Source organism: Octopus sinensis, linkage group LG14 (assembly GCF_006345805.1).
Source record: "Octopus sinensis linkage group LG14, ASM634580v1, whole genome shotgun sequence".
Classification (NCBI taxonomy): Eukaryota; Metazoa; Mollusca; class Cephalopoda; order Octopoda; family Octopodidae; genus Octopus; species Octopus sinensis.
The window spans coordinates 63,101,823-63,117,109 of NC_043010.1; the positions used below are offsets into that span (position 1 = coordinate 63,101,823).

The 15,287-nt window shown below is 37.0% G+C and overlaps 1 protein-coding gene and 1 long non-coding RNA gene across 3 annotated transcripts; both read left to right on the forward strand.

Annotated features, from left to right (window-relative positions):
• Nucleotides 1-745: 745 nt before the first annotated feature.
• Nucleotides 746-4,416, forward strand: LOC115218900 (zinc finger protein 37-like). 2 transcript variants are annotated; one of them, XM_036509318.1, is made up of 2 exons: nt 746-2,186; nt 2,277-4,416. In XM_036509318.1, the coding sequence occupies exons 1-2, from the start codon at nt 1,227-1,229 to the stop codon at nt 4,143-4,145; spliced, it is 2,829 nt and encodes a 942-aa protein (XP_036365211.1). In that variant the 5' UTR covers nt 746-1,226; the 3' UTR covers nt 4,146-4,416. The 2 variants fall into 2 exon arrangements, with proteins under 2 accessions (XP_036365211.1, XP_029644758.1); XM_029788898.2 differs by having other exon boundaries at nt 746-4,416.
• A 1,983-nt stretch (nt 4,417-6,399) lies between these two features.
• LOC118766099 lies at nt 6,400-8,613 on the forward strand. Its single transcript, XR_005002025.1, has 2 exons — nt 6,400-8,138; nt 8,358-8,613. It is a non-coding gene; the product is annotated as an uncharacterized LOC118766099 (long non-coding RNA).
• The last annotated feature ends 6,674 nt before the right edge of the window (nt 8,614-15,287 follow it).

A 15,287-nucleotide genomic window follows, 5' to 3' on the forward strand; every position in this document is an offset into this window, starting at 1 on the left:
ATAATATATACATGTGTATATACACCTAGTTGGATCAGAGGAATGGAGAAAAGGAAGAGAGTTTCCACCTGACCCAGAAACTAACCACACCTTAATTACAAACACCACCACCACCACCACAACTACTGCTGCTACTACTACTACTATTGTAAAGAAAAAAGAAAGGAAATAGAAGCATTCCTTGTTGAACCCCTACATGCTTGGGTGACAGAGGTCAACTGTAAGGCTGACCTTTTATATATACACACACACACCTAAGATGTATTGACCACATCCTGGACACCTCTGCTGATTTCTCCATCATACCACCACACCACCTGCACCTCAGCTGACCTCACCACTCCTCCACATACTAATATCTTACCTGAGAGAGAGAGAGCCTCTGAGTGGTCACTCAAATTGCTAGATATAGTAGCCAAATCTCTTACCTTACACAAAGGGGAGAAAATGCAATTCAGAGTATACACTGTTTCTGAAAATAAGACTGATGGTCATGGTTAGAATGCTTTTGAATATTGGTTTGTTTATTGTTTAATCAGAGGCCTACCGGCAGCTGAACAACAACATCTATGCAAGCATTTTAATTTTAATTATAGAGATCAGATAGATATGGTCTATGTTTTATACAAGATACATATTATTTTTTTTATTTCTTCTGAAAAATTTATTATTTTGTTAAAATTATCTATTTTCTGTTGTCAGTTTTATTAAATATTCTTTTTTTTTAAATTTTCATTTTGTTTTTCTTCATATTTTTCAGAATTTCTTCTTTGTTTGACACGAGAAAGCATCTTTGAAAGCTGTTTTGCGGCAGTAATCCTGAAGAAAAGCAAAAGCCACCATTGTACGCTGCTATCTGAGCCAACAATCTTCTCTCACTTGATATTTAACTCTCAAGGTTTTTCCACCATCAAACAAGAAGACACGACATACAAAACACATCTTAGAAATATATTTGGTTGACCAATCTCTCCTTACTTCATTTCTAACTCCAATTAAACTTTCTTAGCTGGCCTAGAGTCAATACACACACAGATATATATATATATGTATATATATATATATAACATTTTATAATATTCTCCAGTATTGATATAGACGTTCATTGATCACCTCTGACCGACTGAAATATTGCTTGTTACTCAGATATATAAATATCTGTATATATAAAATTCTTTCTTGAAAATTCATGTTTGCCAACTGAAGGATAAAAAAATTGTGCAAAAATGTCTCGAAGCAGCAATTTGAAACGACGAAAGAAATCTAGGGCCGCGAATGTTGAACGGAAGAAAAGCGTGGATAATAATAATGGCCCGAATGAAGAAAATGGAGAAGCAGGAGATAACGACATGAAACAAGAAGCTACAGATCAACAACAACAACAACACCAACAAGAGCATCAAGAAGAACTACAGATGGAAGAAGAAAATGAGAAATTGGTTGACCAAATGTCTTCTTCGTGCCAGGAAGAAGGATGTGAAATGAACTCGGAATTCGTTAGTGATAATAATGAAAAGAAACTGATTAATGATTATGCTGAAAATAGCAGTAACGATGATATTAATAATAATACTAATTATAATAATTTCAATGATGATAATAATAATGTTGTTAGTGAAGACAGCGAGGGTATGGAGGTGGCCGATGAAGAGGAAGAGGCTGCCCGACTTGAAGAGAAGAGCAAGGAAGAAGAGCAGCAGAGGTTGAAACGGATCAAAGAAGAAGAGGAATACTGCCAGCAACTGGAACAGGAAGGAGAGGAAGGCACCGCTGTCATCCGTGTTCAGACAATGGAAAATTCTCATCGGTGCCAGATTTGCAATGAGGAATTTGCTGGTTTTCTTGATCTCGAGAAGCATAAACTGACCCATCGGCAAATGAAGTCGTTTGACTGCAAGATCTGCAGCAAGACCTTCACTCGCCGCAACCACCTGAAGCAACACAAGAGGACACACAAGAGGCCGAATAAACTGCTGAAACCATTGTTCCGCTGTAACGTTTGTGGGCTGGGATTCTCTCAGAAGATAAACCTGATTGATCACGAAAAGAATCATGAAACTGAGATTGCTCCGCAGGAAGAGTATACCCCTCCACCACCCCTGACCCCACCCCAGTGCCAACCCCAGCCCCTACCCCAGGCCCTACCACAGCCCCTACCCCAGTGCCAACCACAGCCACAGCCTCTGGCCCAACACTTACCGCAGCCCCAACACTTACCGCAGCCCCAACACTTACCGCAGCCCCAACACTTACCGCAGCCCCAACCCTTATCGCAGCCCCAACCGGTGGTCTGCGATTCAGACCGACCCTACAAATGCAATTACTGTGAACGTACTTTCTCTAGGAATGGTGACTTGATGCGACATATGAGGTTCCATGAAGAAGACACGAGGCAACAGCAGCCACAATACTTGAACCCTCATCTCCTGTGTCAAGATGAGAAGCCATTTAAGTGTAACATCTGTGAACGTGTGTTTTCAAGGAACGGTGATCTGACGCGCCATTTTCGAGTTCACGAAGAGCCGTCATATCAGCCATCTCAAGTTGCCAACTGCCTGAACGGAGAGGTATTTAAATGCAATATCTGCCAGTCTACATTTTCAACCAACGGTAACCTCACCAGACATATGAAGATCCACGAAGAAGTGGTGATCCAGAACAGCCCCAACCATTGCTACCAAAAAGAAGGGATGTTTTTCTGCAATGTATGTGGCATTGAATTCACCCGCAATGGGGATCTCACCAGACATTTCAAAACCCACGAGGAACCGTTGCTCCAGAACTGCAACCAAATCAATAACAACTGTAATAATAATGACCCCTTTAAATGTAACATCTGCGGACTTGCATTTTCCCAAAACAATGACCTTACCAGGCATATGAAGGGCCATACTGAATCCTGCATGCCCCACAATGTATACGGCTGTAACGGTGGTTGTACAGAAGAACCCCCGATGGCATTCTCTTGCCGCCTCTGCCGACGTGTGTTCTCCACGTTTATAGATATGACAGAACATATGAAGATGCATATGGAAGCCTCTCACGCTCCACTTGCAATGAAACCGTGTTTTGATAGTCAAAGCCATGGCAGCCCTAAGGGTTGTATGGATGAACAACATTGCAGTATTCCACGACCTTGTCTCAAAGACGAACCTCAGAACGGCATGAGATCCTATCTCGAAGACCAACCCATCATTTGTCCAATATGCAAACGATTGTTCTCACGACCTGGAGATCTAACAAGACATATGAGGACGCATGGTGAAACCGTTCTGCAGGAACACGAAAATTTAGCTTTTTACCAAGAGGAGAAACCATTTAAATGCAATATTTGTGCACGCACTTTCTCAAGGAACGGTGATTTGACCAGGCATTTTCGTAGTCATGAAGACACCTATCTGCAAAATAGCGTCAGCCCAATTGTTCCATACGAACCTGAAGAATCACATCGCTGCACCACTTGTTGTTCAGTTTTCTCTACAAACGGCAATCTGACGAGACACATGAAAACCCACGACGAATTTATAGCCCAGCAAAATCTGAACAATTCTCCATTACAAAGAAATAACAATTCATTCCGATGTACAATATGTCAGAACTATTTCTCTACAAACGGTAATTTAACTCGGCACATGAAAACACACCGGGAATATTTTAGTCAGAACACTCCACCAATGTCCATGTGTCCAAATGAAGACACTTCCATGTGTCAGAACATTTGTCCACTGGATGCAGACTTCCAAGATGGAGAGAACTTAAATTTTGATTGTGAAGAATGCATGAAGGCCTACAATGAGAAACACAATCAGAACCACAGCCCATCTCTGCAGACTTTCACGTGTGTTATTTGCGAGAAAGTGTTTACAAATTGTGAGATGTTTGAGAGGCACGTGCGAAGCCATAACCAAGACAAACCTTTCATCTGTGAAATCTGTGGAAAGGGGTTTGTACAGAAATACCATCTGACTGTTCATAAAAGGACTCACACTGGAGAAAGACCCTTTAAATGTAATTTATGTGGGTTCGCTTTCTCTCGCAAGGACCATTTGGTAAGGCACCAGAGGGACAATAAGGTTGGAATGTATATCTCAGAAGCAGGTGAGACACGATATTCCTGCATCCCAGGTGGTGCTTTACCAAGATAGTGCAGATAAATCAACTTAGTGTTCGGCATGGAATGTTTGTTGTTTTGTCTGTCTGTGCCTGCGAATGTGGGGACTTTTTTTGCCTGTTCCATTTGTCTACTTGAGTAGCAAAAAAACCTTCAACACAGCACAGATAACAGTAGGCTAGGCACATACACACTCATATATACACATACTTACACAGGTCTTAATATAATGCCATATATTTTATCTTGATAATTATGTAAAAAAAAAAAAAAGAAAGCAAAAAGTTTTGCCAAAGAGAAATTTCTGACAATTTATTTGGACTACTACTTCAACTACAACAACAACAATAATAATAGTAATAATGATAATAGAAATAAAAGAATATATTATATTGATAAAATAAATGTAAATATAGTTATGCACATATATATATATATATATATATATATATATATATATATATATATATATATATATATGTGTGTGTGTATATATATATGTGTATGTATATATGCATGTATATATGTGTGTGTGTATATATAATATATATAATATACACACATACACTCACACACAGTGGGTACGTAGCTATTGCCCAAGTTTTGTCACAATCCAGTATGACATGTTAAAGAAACTGAAACAATGATGATGATGAAGATAATAATTAATGATAACAACAATAATAATAATAATAATCATCTGGAAACAATGGCTTACACACACACACACACACACACGTATGAGAGAACATTTTGTTACTAACTCAATTGTCATGGAGAGATGTGTGAAAAAGAAAGAGGGGGAGAATTATAAACTTAGAAATAATTCTTGCTCAATCAAAAACCTGATAAATAAATTGATTGAATTTTTATACCAGATATTTCTTCTTTTTGTTAACAAAGAAGGCAACAACAACAACAACAACAAGAGACATTTTATTTATTTCTTGTTTTTTTTTTATTATTTCTATGAAGATTTGTTTTTTTATGTACACAGCCTTTTGTTGGTTTGTTTTTTTTTACTTGTGTATTATTACCTCCCTTTATACGAACTCTTTGTTTTCCTCCCTTGAAACTTCAATGTCTCACTCTCTCTCTTCTCTCTTCCACACTCTCTCTATGTCTTTCTCTCTCTCTTTCACTCTCTATATTCACACAGACTTTAAGCATTTCACATTCACATCTATCCACAATCTCTGCTCTCTTTCTTTTCTTGTCGTATTGTTTAGTTGGACAGTAGCTATCAAAATCATAAGACTGCTAACTATTGATTCTTTGTTTCCACTTTTCCACATCTACCTTCTTGTCTAGTTTTCTTGAAGAAAGAAAGAAAGGAAAAAATAAAATAACAAAAAGAAAAGAGAAAACACATAGGAATATTAAATAACCCTGCATATTTGAATGTGTGTGTTTATATGTATATATATATACACACACACACACATATATATATTATATATACACATATATATATATACACACATATATATACACATATATATATATGTATATATATATACATATATACATATATATATACACATATATATATACGTATATATATACATATATATATACATATATATATATATATACATATATATATATATACATATATATATATATGTATATATACGTATATATATATGTATATATATACATACATATATATATATATATATATGCATATATATATATACATACATATATATATATATATGTACATAGGTGTTATAGACACACACACACGTGTGTGTGTGTGTGTTTAAACCAAATGAATTCTTCAAGAAATGTTGGTCCAGTTTTAGGAGTTTAAATATACAAAGGGAAATTCTTTTCTCATTCTTCATTCCCGGAGACAAAAAAAAAAGGGGGACGAGGGAAAAAAAAACAAAAAAGAAACATAAAGTAGAAATTTAATGTTTAACCTCCCTGGGTCTCCTTATTCTTCACCACCTCCACCTCCACCCCTCCACACACATTTTTCCTCCAGTTTCCCTGCAATAAACCATTGCCCACCACCACCACCACCACCCAAATATGGCAAAAGCCTAAACATCTTCATCGTATTAAGGAGAAAAACTCTTCCAATTTATTTCTGTCATAGTTTCAGTTGAAATCTTTAAACCATTCTTAATTTGCCACAGCCACAACCATCATCATCATCATCATCATCATCAACAGCAGCATCATCATCATCACCATCAATATTGCTTCAGTTCTTATTTTTAATGATATATTGAAGGCAGACATTTTTTTTTTTTAAGAAAATTTTATTTATTTATTTACTTTGTTTTCAAGAAAAATGATTTTTTTTTTTTTTTTGGTTTATAGAAAACATTTTTTTATTTTATATTTTATCATTTCTTTTTTTTTCTTTTCTTTGTAAGAAAATTTTATTTATTTTTTCTACCAAGTATATTTTTTTGCATCAAAAAATGTTGCTGAGGATGAAAAAAGGGAAGGTGTTGGAGGTGCGGGGTGGGCAAAACGACAACAACAACAACTACAATAATGTGAAACTTAAACACATCTTTGGGTGTGGCTAATGACATTGTTGTGGTCGTTGTTGTTGTTGTTGTTGTTAGTGGAGGAGAAGTAGGAGGCAGAAACAACAGAGAGTCGGACTGAGATACCTTGTGGTGTTTCTTCACATCCTTCTCCAGTCTCAGTTGAAATTCTGTCATGGATTTTTTTTTTCCTTTTGTCTCCCCCCCCCCTCATTCATCTTCTAAGGCAGAATAAAATAAAGAACGAGTCAAGTACTGCAATGAATTTAGTCAACTAGGAGTCCCCCTCCCCTCAAATCTCAGGCCCTGTTGTGTCATTGCTATCATTATTATTATCGAGTGAGAGAACAGCACATGACATCAAAATGACTGTGGGGTACAAATAGACGAAATCCAATATACCTACCATGACCACCCATTTGATAAGGGTAGACCAGGCACACGCATCACAAGAGTGTGTGTGTGCGACACTGACCTCACTGATTAAGTGGAGGCAAAGCCTATGATAGACCACATTCAACCCTTCGTCAAAGTATTTTAACTTCATTTATGTCAATGATGCTCTTGGAAAAGCCATGAACATCACACGTACCTCTTTTGTTCTAAGCAAAGAATATCAAAATTCAGACCAGGGTGTGTGTGTGTGTGTATGTCATTATCCTGCTGGAAGAGATGTCTTCCTGGGGCTATAAACATCAGTAGTACTGTCCTGTATAGGACCCCACACTTAATTGGCAAATATATGTTACAGTATATACATACATATATATAGACCACATAAACACCACACTATACAATGTGGTTGATAAGAGCTAAACATCTTCTGACGGAAGTGTTTAACTTTATTCAAAAACTGTTCATCTTTTACTTATTGCTTCTCAATGACTGCAAGGGCAAGATAAATAGGAAGTTGTGATGTTCATACATTTCCCCATCAGCATCAGTGGCATAGATGAAGTGAAGCATTTTGTAAAGTGACTAAAGACGGAAGAGTATTGGTGCAATACAATGGAGTTCAGTGCAGAGTACATCTGTGAATACTAATGAGTCTCTGGTGGGTTAGTAAATGCTGGAGTAAGGCACGGTCCTAGTGAAAATGTTCCACACAAAAACTCCACCAACATCCTGCTGCCCTCCTTCGAGTTTGTGGTTCAGGGTTTTATGCTTTTCAACAAGTGGGCTTTGTAGCAGTATAACTCCAATGTCAGGGGTCAGTAGTAAATGAGAATTAGGGATTTGGAAAGGCAAAAGGAGAAAAATTAAAACAAAGAGAAGACATGCACCGAAAAAATACAAATCAACCTCTTTCTTGTATTAACTATAAAATATGTCAATTGTTGGAGGGACAAGAGGGGAAAAAAATGATTAAATAAATGTTTTAAACTACTTCCTGTCACATGATAAACTTCTTTTTAAAAATTTCAAATGTTAAAGTATCCAAAATTAATAAGGATTAAAGCTGTTGATGATGTTAGTGGTGATGATGATGATGGTAGACTCTAAAAGTTAACCCTTTAGTGTTTAAACTGGCCATATCCGGCCGAAGTTTTCTACCTATTTTATGTTTAATCTGACCAGATCAGGGCTCTCACACCTTACCTACATTGACATTCTAAAAATGAACAATCACGTCATTGAAACCTCAAAGCTATAAGATAATGCATGATTAATTCAAAACAATTTGAGTCAAAAAAATATTACATTTAACAGAGTAATCTGAACACTAAAGGGTTAAGTCATCGTCATCATCCTTGACAAGTCGTTAACTCCTTTCATACCAACCAGCCCCATGGTTTTCATACAAACTTCCTATTTTAAAAGGCTCTAAATTAAAACCTCTCTTGATGCTCCAAACAGCAAGTTTTTTTTAACTAAAAACTCTTCATTATTTTTTTCAAAAATTACTTGACACGCAGGAAATATATTTCAATGGAAATATGGTTAAAGAATCAAGTAACCCTCTTTAAAGGGTCTCCACCTCACTAAAAAAAATAAGCTACTGTCCTCACACAGACCCTGTCTATTACTGGTATTCACTCATTTTTCAGCCAGTTTTTTTTACACCCTGTCACGCATACACACATCAAATTGTCTATGTAAATATGTGCATGTATATATATATTATAATATAATAAATATAATATAACATAATATAATATGTGTGTGTGTGTGTATATATATAAATACATATATATATTCTCACAGATTAACTATAACTAACTATATGTACATAAATCTATAAATATATATATATATATATAACCAGTTCTGTTTGATAATACAAATATTAAAGAATTAATATCTTATCTTTGTTCTCTCTGTTTTTATTTCATTGAAATATTTTAAATATTTTCAAAAATGTTGTTAATTATGTTAACGAGATGCATGTGTCAGGTGACGTCTCAGGTGTGAAACCTCCTCCCACCGCCACTGTCACCAGCTTATCTAATTGCCCTTCGTTACAGCTAATTGGTTGCTGGCCAGCTTATGTAACTGTTGGTACACATATATGTCTACATCTATCTAACTAATATATAGAATATATAATCTATATGTGTGTGTGTGTGTGTTTACACAAATATATTGCGTTTGAGAAATATGCTTCCCAACCAAGAGATCTCAGGTTCTGTCCTATTGTCTGGCACCATTTGGCAAGTGTCCGCTACTATAGCCATAGGCTGACCAAAGCCTTGTGAGTGGATTTGGTAGACAAAAACTGAAAGAAGACTGTTGTAAATATATATATATATATGTCTGTGTGTGTGTATCTATCGTATATATACGTATGGGTATATATATATATATGTGTGTGTGTGTGTGTATATATATATTATAACCACAGGAGAGGTTGTGTGGTAAGAAGCTTGCTTCCCAATCACATAGTTTGGGGTTCAGTCCCACTGCATGGCACCTTGGGCAAGTGTCTTCTACTATAGCCTTGGGCTGACCAAAGCCTTGTGAATGGATTTGGTAGACGGAAACTGAAAGAAGCCCATCATATATATATATATGTGTGTAGATGAAGAGCATAGGCTCGAAACGTAAAAGGCTTTTTCATTTTTCCTGAGTGTGAAACTAATACAGTTGCTTGTTGTTCATAAACCTGTCTTTGTCATTTTTTTCTCAATAAATTTCAACTACATACTCACACATTACCAAGGGGTCAGCACAGAAATAAAACCTTATAGGTAAATAGAAAATAGATGCCAAAAGATGCTACTACCACCATAAAAACTCCAAAAAAGAAAACGGCCCATGTTTTATTTTTCAGAGTTTTTACGGTGGTATTAGTGCCTTGACGTCTATTTTCTAGCACATAGAGAGGCTTATAGCCAATCCCCTGTTATAATTATGTATATAATTATTATAATGTATATATATATATATATATATATTTATATTAAATTAGAGATAAAACCACTATTAGGCAAATCAAACAGTGAAAAACATAAACCAATCATAGAAATATTACTCCCTATATTATTATTATATATATATTATTATATATATATATATATTATATATATATATATATATATATATATAATATATTTAGGGAGAGTTTACGAAAAAAATAAAAGACAAAGACAGGTGGTGTACAAAACAAACAGATGTATTAGTATAACGCTCAGGAATAGAAAAAGTCTTTTACGTTTCGAGCCTACGCTCTTCTGCAGAAAGATACACAGAAAAAATAAGGAGAGAAAAAAATGTGTGTAGTGGCTAACGATCTACCATTATATATATAAAGTTAATCTAAAAATGAAAACACAACAACGCGAGGTCGTGGAACAAGTATAGTGTTATTAGACACTCAGGAAAGGAAAGAAAGAAGGAGGATTTAACGTTTCAAGCGGAGCTCTTCATCAGAAACATAGGAAAAGGAAATATCCAAGGAAGGGAAAACGGAGGAAAAATATTGCCAACGATACACACGAGGTCACATTTTGAATATATATATATATTGACAAACCACATGTGATGGCAAAAGAAGGTCTCAATATCATTGGAAATAGAGGAGAATTATTTATTGAATAATACAAGTATGGAGACTTACATTCAGAACTTGAAGTTTCTATGTCAGTGATATGATAAACGTTACACTTCTTCAAACTTCAACTGTCACAAACCCAGTGCATGTGGGCTTCCTGCAGTTTCTATCAACCAAATTCACTCACACTAAATTTATTTATCGACAGTGTATTTGTCAATTCTGTAAGCTCACCAAGAACATGGTGGCTCACAATGAAACCATAGGGGATGTTTTTACTGTGATGAATCCCCAACAGAGACACTACTGATTGGTGTTAATAGCAGTTTGAGTCACATCACGAAGGATAAAGAGAGAATGGAATGCCTTAGGTCTGGGATGGAATTGTATTTAACCATGGGAAACATTGCTGTATGCTGATGGTACAAGGTGATCAAGACTGACAAAGATGTGGCAAGATTAGAACTCTCAATCACAGGATAAAGGTTAAGTGGTAAAATGGTATCAGGCGGCGAGCTGGCAGAATCGTTAGCACACTGGATGAAATGCTTTGCGGTATTTCGTCCGCCGCTACGTTCTGAGTTCAAATTCCGCCGGTGTCGGCTTTGCCTTTCATCCTTTCGGGGTCGATTTAATAAGTACCAGTTACGCACTGGGGTCAATGTAATCAACTTAATCCCTTTGTCTGTCCTTGTTTGTCCCCTCTGTGTTTAACCCCTTGTGGGTAGTAAAGAAATAGGTAAAATGTTAAATCTGTAATAGCAATGCTGGTGCTGGGGCCACATAACAACAACATTCCCTATAACAGAAAGTTTTAACCTGCCAGAAACAGCAGCCAAATTTCCTTCAAATCAAACTGCCATCTTAAAAAAGAAAGAAGGACAGATTAGTTAGTGTAATTCAAGATACATTATGCCTAAAATCAGAAAGGGTAGAAATGGCTATGGGTTGGGTTGGTTAGATTAAGACCGATTTGGGGCTAAACAACAACACCTTTTCTACTCCCACCAACAACACCACCACACCCTCCTGCTATACCATTTTATTCAACAACAACAACACTTAATATAAACAGGTGTAGGAGTGGCTGTGTGGTAAGTAGCTTGCTTACCAACCACATGGCTCCAGGTTCAGTCCCACTGCATGGTATCTTGGGTAAGTGTCTTCTACTATAGCCTTGGGCCGACCAAAGCCTTGTGGATGGATTTGGTAGACGGAAACTGAAAGAAGCCCGTCGTATATATGTATATATATATATGTGTGTGTGTGTATGTTTGTGTTTGTGTGCCCCCCCCCCCAACATCACTTGACAACCGATGCTGGTGTGTTTACATCCCCATAACTTAGCGGTTCGGCAAAAAGAGACCAATAGAATAAGTACTAGGCTTACAAAGAATAAGTCCTGGATTTGATTTGCTCGATTACAGGTGGTGCTCCAGCATGGCCACAGTCAAATGACTGAAACAAGTAAAGGAGTAACAGAGCAATATGATTTTCCACCACCACCACCACCAACAACAACAACAACAACAACAACATCAACAAGAACGCCTTTTCCATCATAAACAACATCACTCTCTCTGTCTGCAACACCACTCCTCAATGTTATTCCCCAACAACAGCAACAACAACACAAGCCACCAAAGAAACCTGAAACAGTCAGTCAGCATGCTAAAAGTAGCACCTCTATTTCACTCAACTCACTCTACCTTTTTAAAACAGGGGACACCTTAACCCTTTATAGCATTCAGATTACTCGGTGATCCTCTCGGTGCCGGTGCCACATAAAGAGTACTGCTGATGGTGCCACAAAAAAAGTCTGGTGATGGTCCCACATAAAAAGCAGTGGTGTTGGTGCCATGTGGAAGCACCTATACCGGTGCCATGTTAAAAGGACTCAATACACTTTGTTAAGTGGTTGGCATTAGGAAGGGCATCAACCATAGAAACCAACCAGGTGTGGCTCCTGGCCTTGTCAGCTTCTGACAAACTGTGCAACCCATGACAGCATGGAAAACAGATGGTAAATGATGATGATGATGATCATCATCATCATCATCATCATTTAACGTCTGTTTTCCATGCTAGCATGGGTTGGACGGTTCGACCGGGGTCTGGGAAGCCAGGAGGCTGCACCAGGATCCAGTCTGATCTGGTAGTGTTTCTATAGCTGGATGCCCTTCCTAACACCAACCACTCCGTGAGTGTAGGGAGTGCTTTTTACGTGCCACCGGCACAGGGGCCAGGTGAAGCTGGTAACAGCCACGATCGGTTGGTGCTTTTTATGTGCCACCAGCACAGAAGTCAGTCAAGGCGACGCTCGCATTGGCCACGTTTGGATGGTGCTTTTTTACAAGCCACCGGCACAGGTATCACAACTACAATTTCCATTTGATTTTTTGATGTTGATGTTTTCAATTAATCACGCATTATCTCATAGATTTGCGGTTTTGATGAGGTGATTGTTTATTTCTTATTTCTTTACTATCCACAAGGAGCTAAACACAGAGGGGACAAACAAGGACAGACAAAGGGATTAAGTCGATTACATTGACCCCAGTGCATAACTGGTACTTATTTAATCAACCTCGAAAGGATGAAAGGCAAAGTCGACCTCGGCGGAATTTGAACTCAGAATGTAGCGGCAGACGAAATACCTATTTCTTTACTACCCACAAGGGGCTAAACATAAAGGGGACAAACAAGGACAAAGAAATTAAGTCTATTACATCGACCCCAGAGCATAACTGGTACTTATTTAATCGACCCCAAAAGGATGAAAGGCAAAGTCGACCTCGGCGGAATTTATTTCTACAATGACATTGTAGGGCAGGTGTGAGAGGTGGAATCTGGCTGGTTTTAGCATAAAACATGTAGAATACTTAGGCTGGGTGTGGCCGGTTTAAATGCTAAAGAGTTAATGTATATAGACAATAGCTGAATAATAGATGGGATGGTCATGTTAGGAATGCTTTCAATCATATGTCAGCTGGATTTGAATTGAGTTGGAGATTAACAGGAACCAAACCTCACGCTCCGTTGCTGTGACTCCTTCTAACCCTGACAACAACAATTTTCTGAATATTGATTTCATAACAGGAATAAGAAAATAAAATAACAAACAAATAAACAAATAAAACCAATAACAATATACATTAACAACAAACAAATAACAAAAATAAATAAATAAATAAATATATAAAAGAAACTCACAACAAATAAAATAGCAAAAAATATAACGAATTCTAAAAATGTAAAATTTAATCTGAAAAATCTTACAAAAACAAAAACAACAACAACAATAATGACAACGATGATAAGAAAAATAATGTTATTAACAACACAAACAACAATAACAACAACAACAACAACAACAACATTTTTGCGATTATTGATTTAAGGAAGATAATAAAAATATAAAAAATATAATCAATAATAAATAAATATTTAATGATTTTGTTTGAGTTTGGCACCGGGTTAATTGTGGTATATTACACTTGACTGAGGTTACCCCAGTTTTGTGGTGTAGTACAGTGGGCTAAGGTTGCCCCAGTTTTGTGATGTAATACAGAAGGTAAAATCACTCCAGTTTTGTCGGCTAAGGAAGAAGTTGCCCCAGTTTTGTGAATTGAGGATACTTCAGCTTTGTGGTGTAGTACAGTGGGTTAAGGTTATCCCAGTTTTGTGCTGTAATACAGAAAGCAGAATCACTCCAGTTCTTTGGGCTAAGGAAGATGTTACCCCAGTTTTGTGGTCTACTACAGAACAGAATCACTCAAGTTTTGTGGGCTAAGGAAGATGTTACCCCAGTTTTGTGGTGTAGTATAGTGGGTTAAGGTTGCCCTTGTTTTATGGTGAAATACAAAAAGCAGAATCATTCTAGTTTTGTGGGCTAAGGAAGTTGTTATCCCAATTTTGTGAACTAAGGACACCCCAGTTTTGTGGTGTAGTATAGTGGGCTTAGAGTACCCCGGTTTAGTGGTGTAATACAGAAGGTAAAATCACTTCAGTTTTGTGGGCTAAGAAAGATGTTACCTCAGTTTTGCGAACTGCGGATACCCAAGTTTTGTGGTGTAGTAAAGTGGGCGAAGGTTACCCCAGTTTTGTGGAATAATACAGAAAGCAGTATTACTCCAGTTTTGTGGACTAAGAAGGATGTTACCCCAGTTTTTGTGGACTGAGGATAACCCAGTTTTCAGATATATAACAGTTTGCAAAAATTAACCTGGTTTTGTGACATAGTACATTAGGTAGAGGTTACCCCAGTTTTGTTGGATTTACAGTGGGTAGATGTTACCATAGTTTTGTAGTATTGTGGTTACCCTTCTTTTGTGGAATATTCATTACAGGGACTTGTGGTTACCCCAGTTTTGAGCTATATTACCGTGGACAGATGTTATCCCACTTTTGTTGTATAGTATAAGGGTAAAGGTTACCCCAATTTTGTGGTATATAACAGTGAGTTCAAGTTACCCCAGTTCTCTGATATAGTACAGTGGGCAGAAATTACCCCAGTTTTCTGGTATAGTACAGTGAACAGATTAACCCATTTTTGTGGTTTAGCACAGTAAGCGGAGGTTACCCCTGTTTTGTGGTACAATATATTGGGCTGAAGCTATTCAAGTTTTCTACAGTGGGTTACATTCACCCTAGTTTTGTGGACTGCAGTTAACCC

What these genes read in the sequence shown, in the direction of transcription:
- LOC115218900 (XM_029788898.2), top strand. Translation starts at nt 1,227, where the DNA reads ATGTCTCGAAGCAGCAATTTGAAACGACGAAAGAAATCTAGGGCCGCG.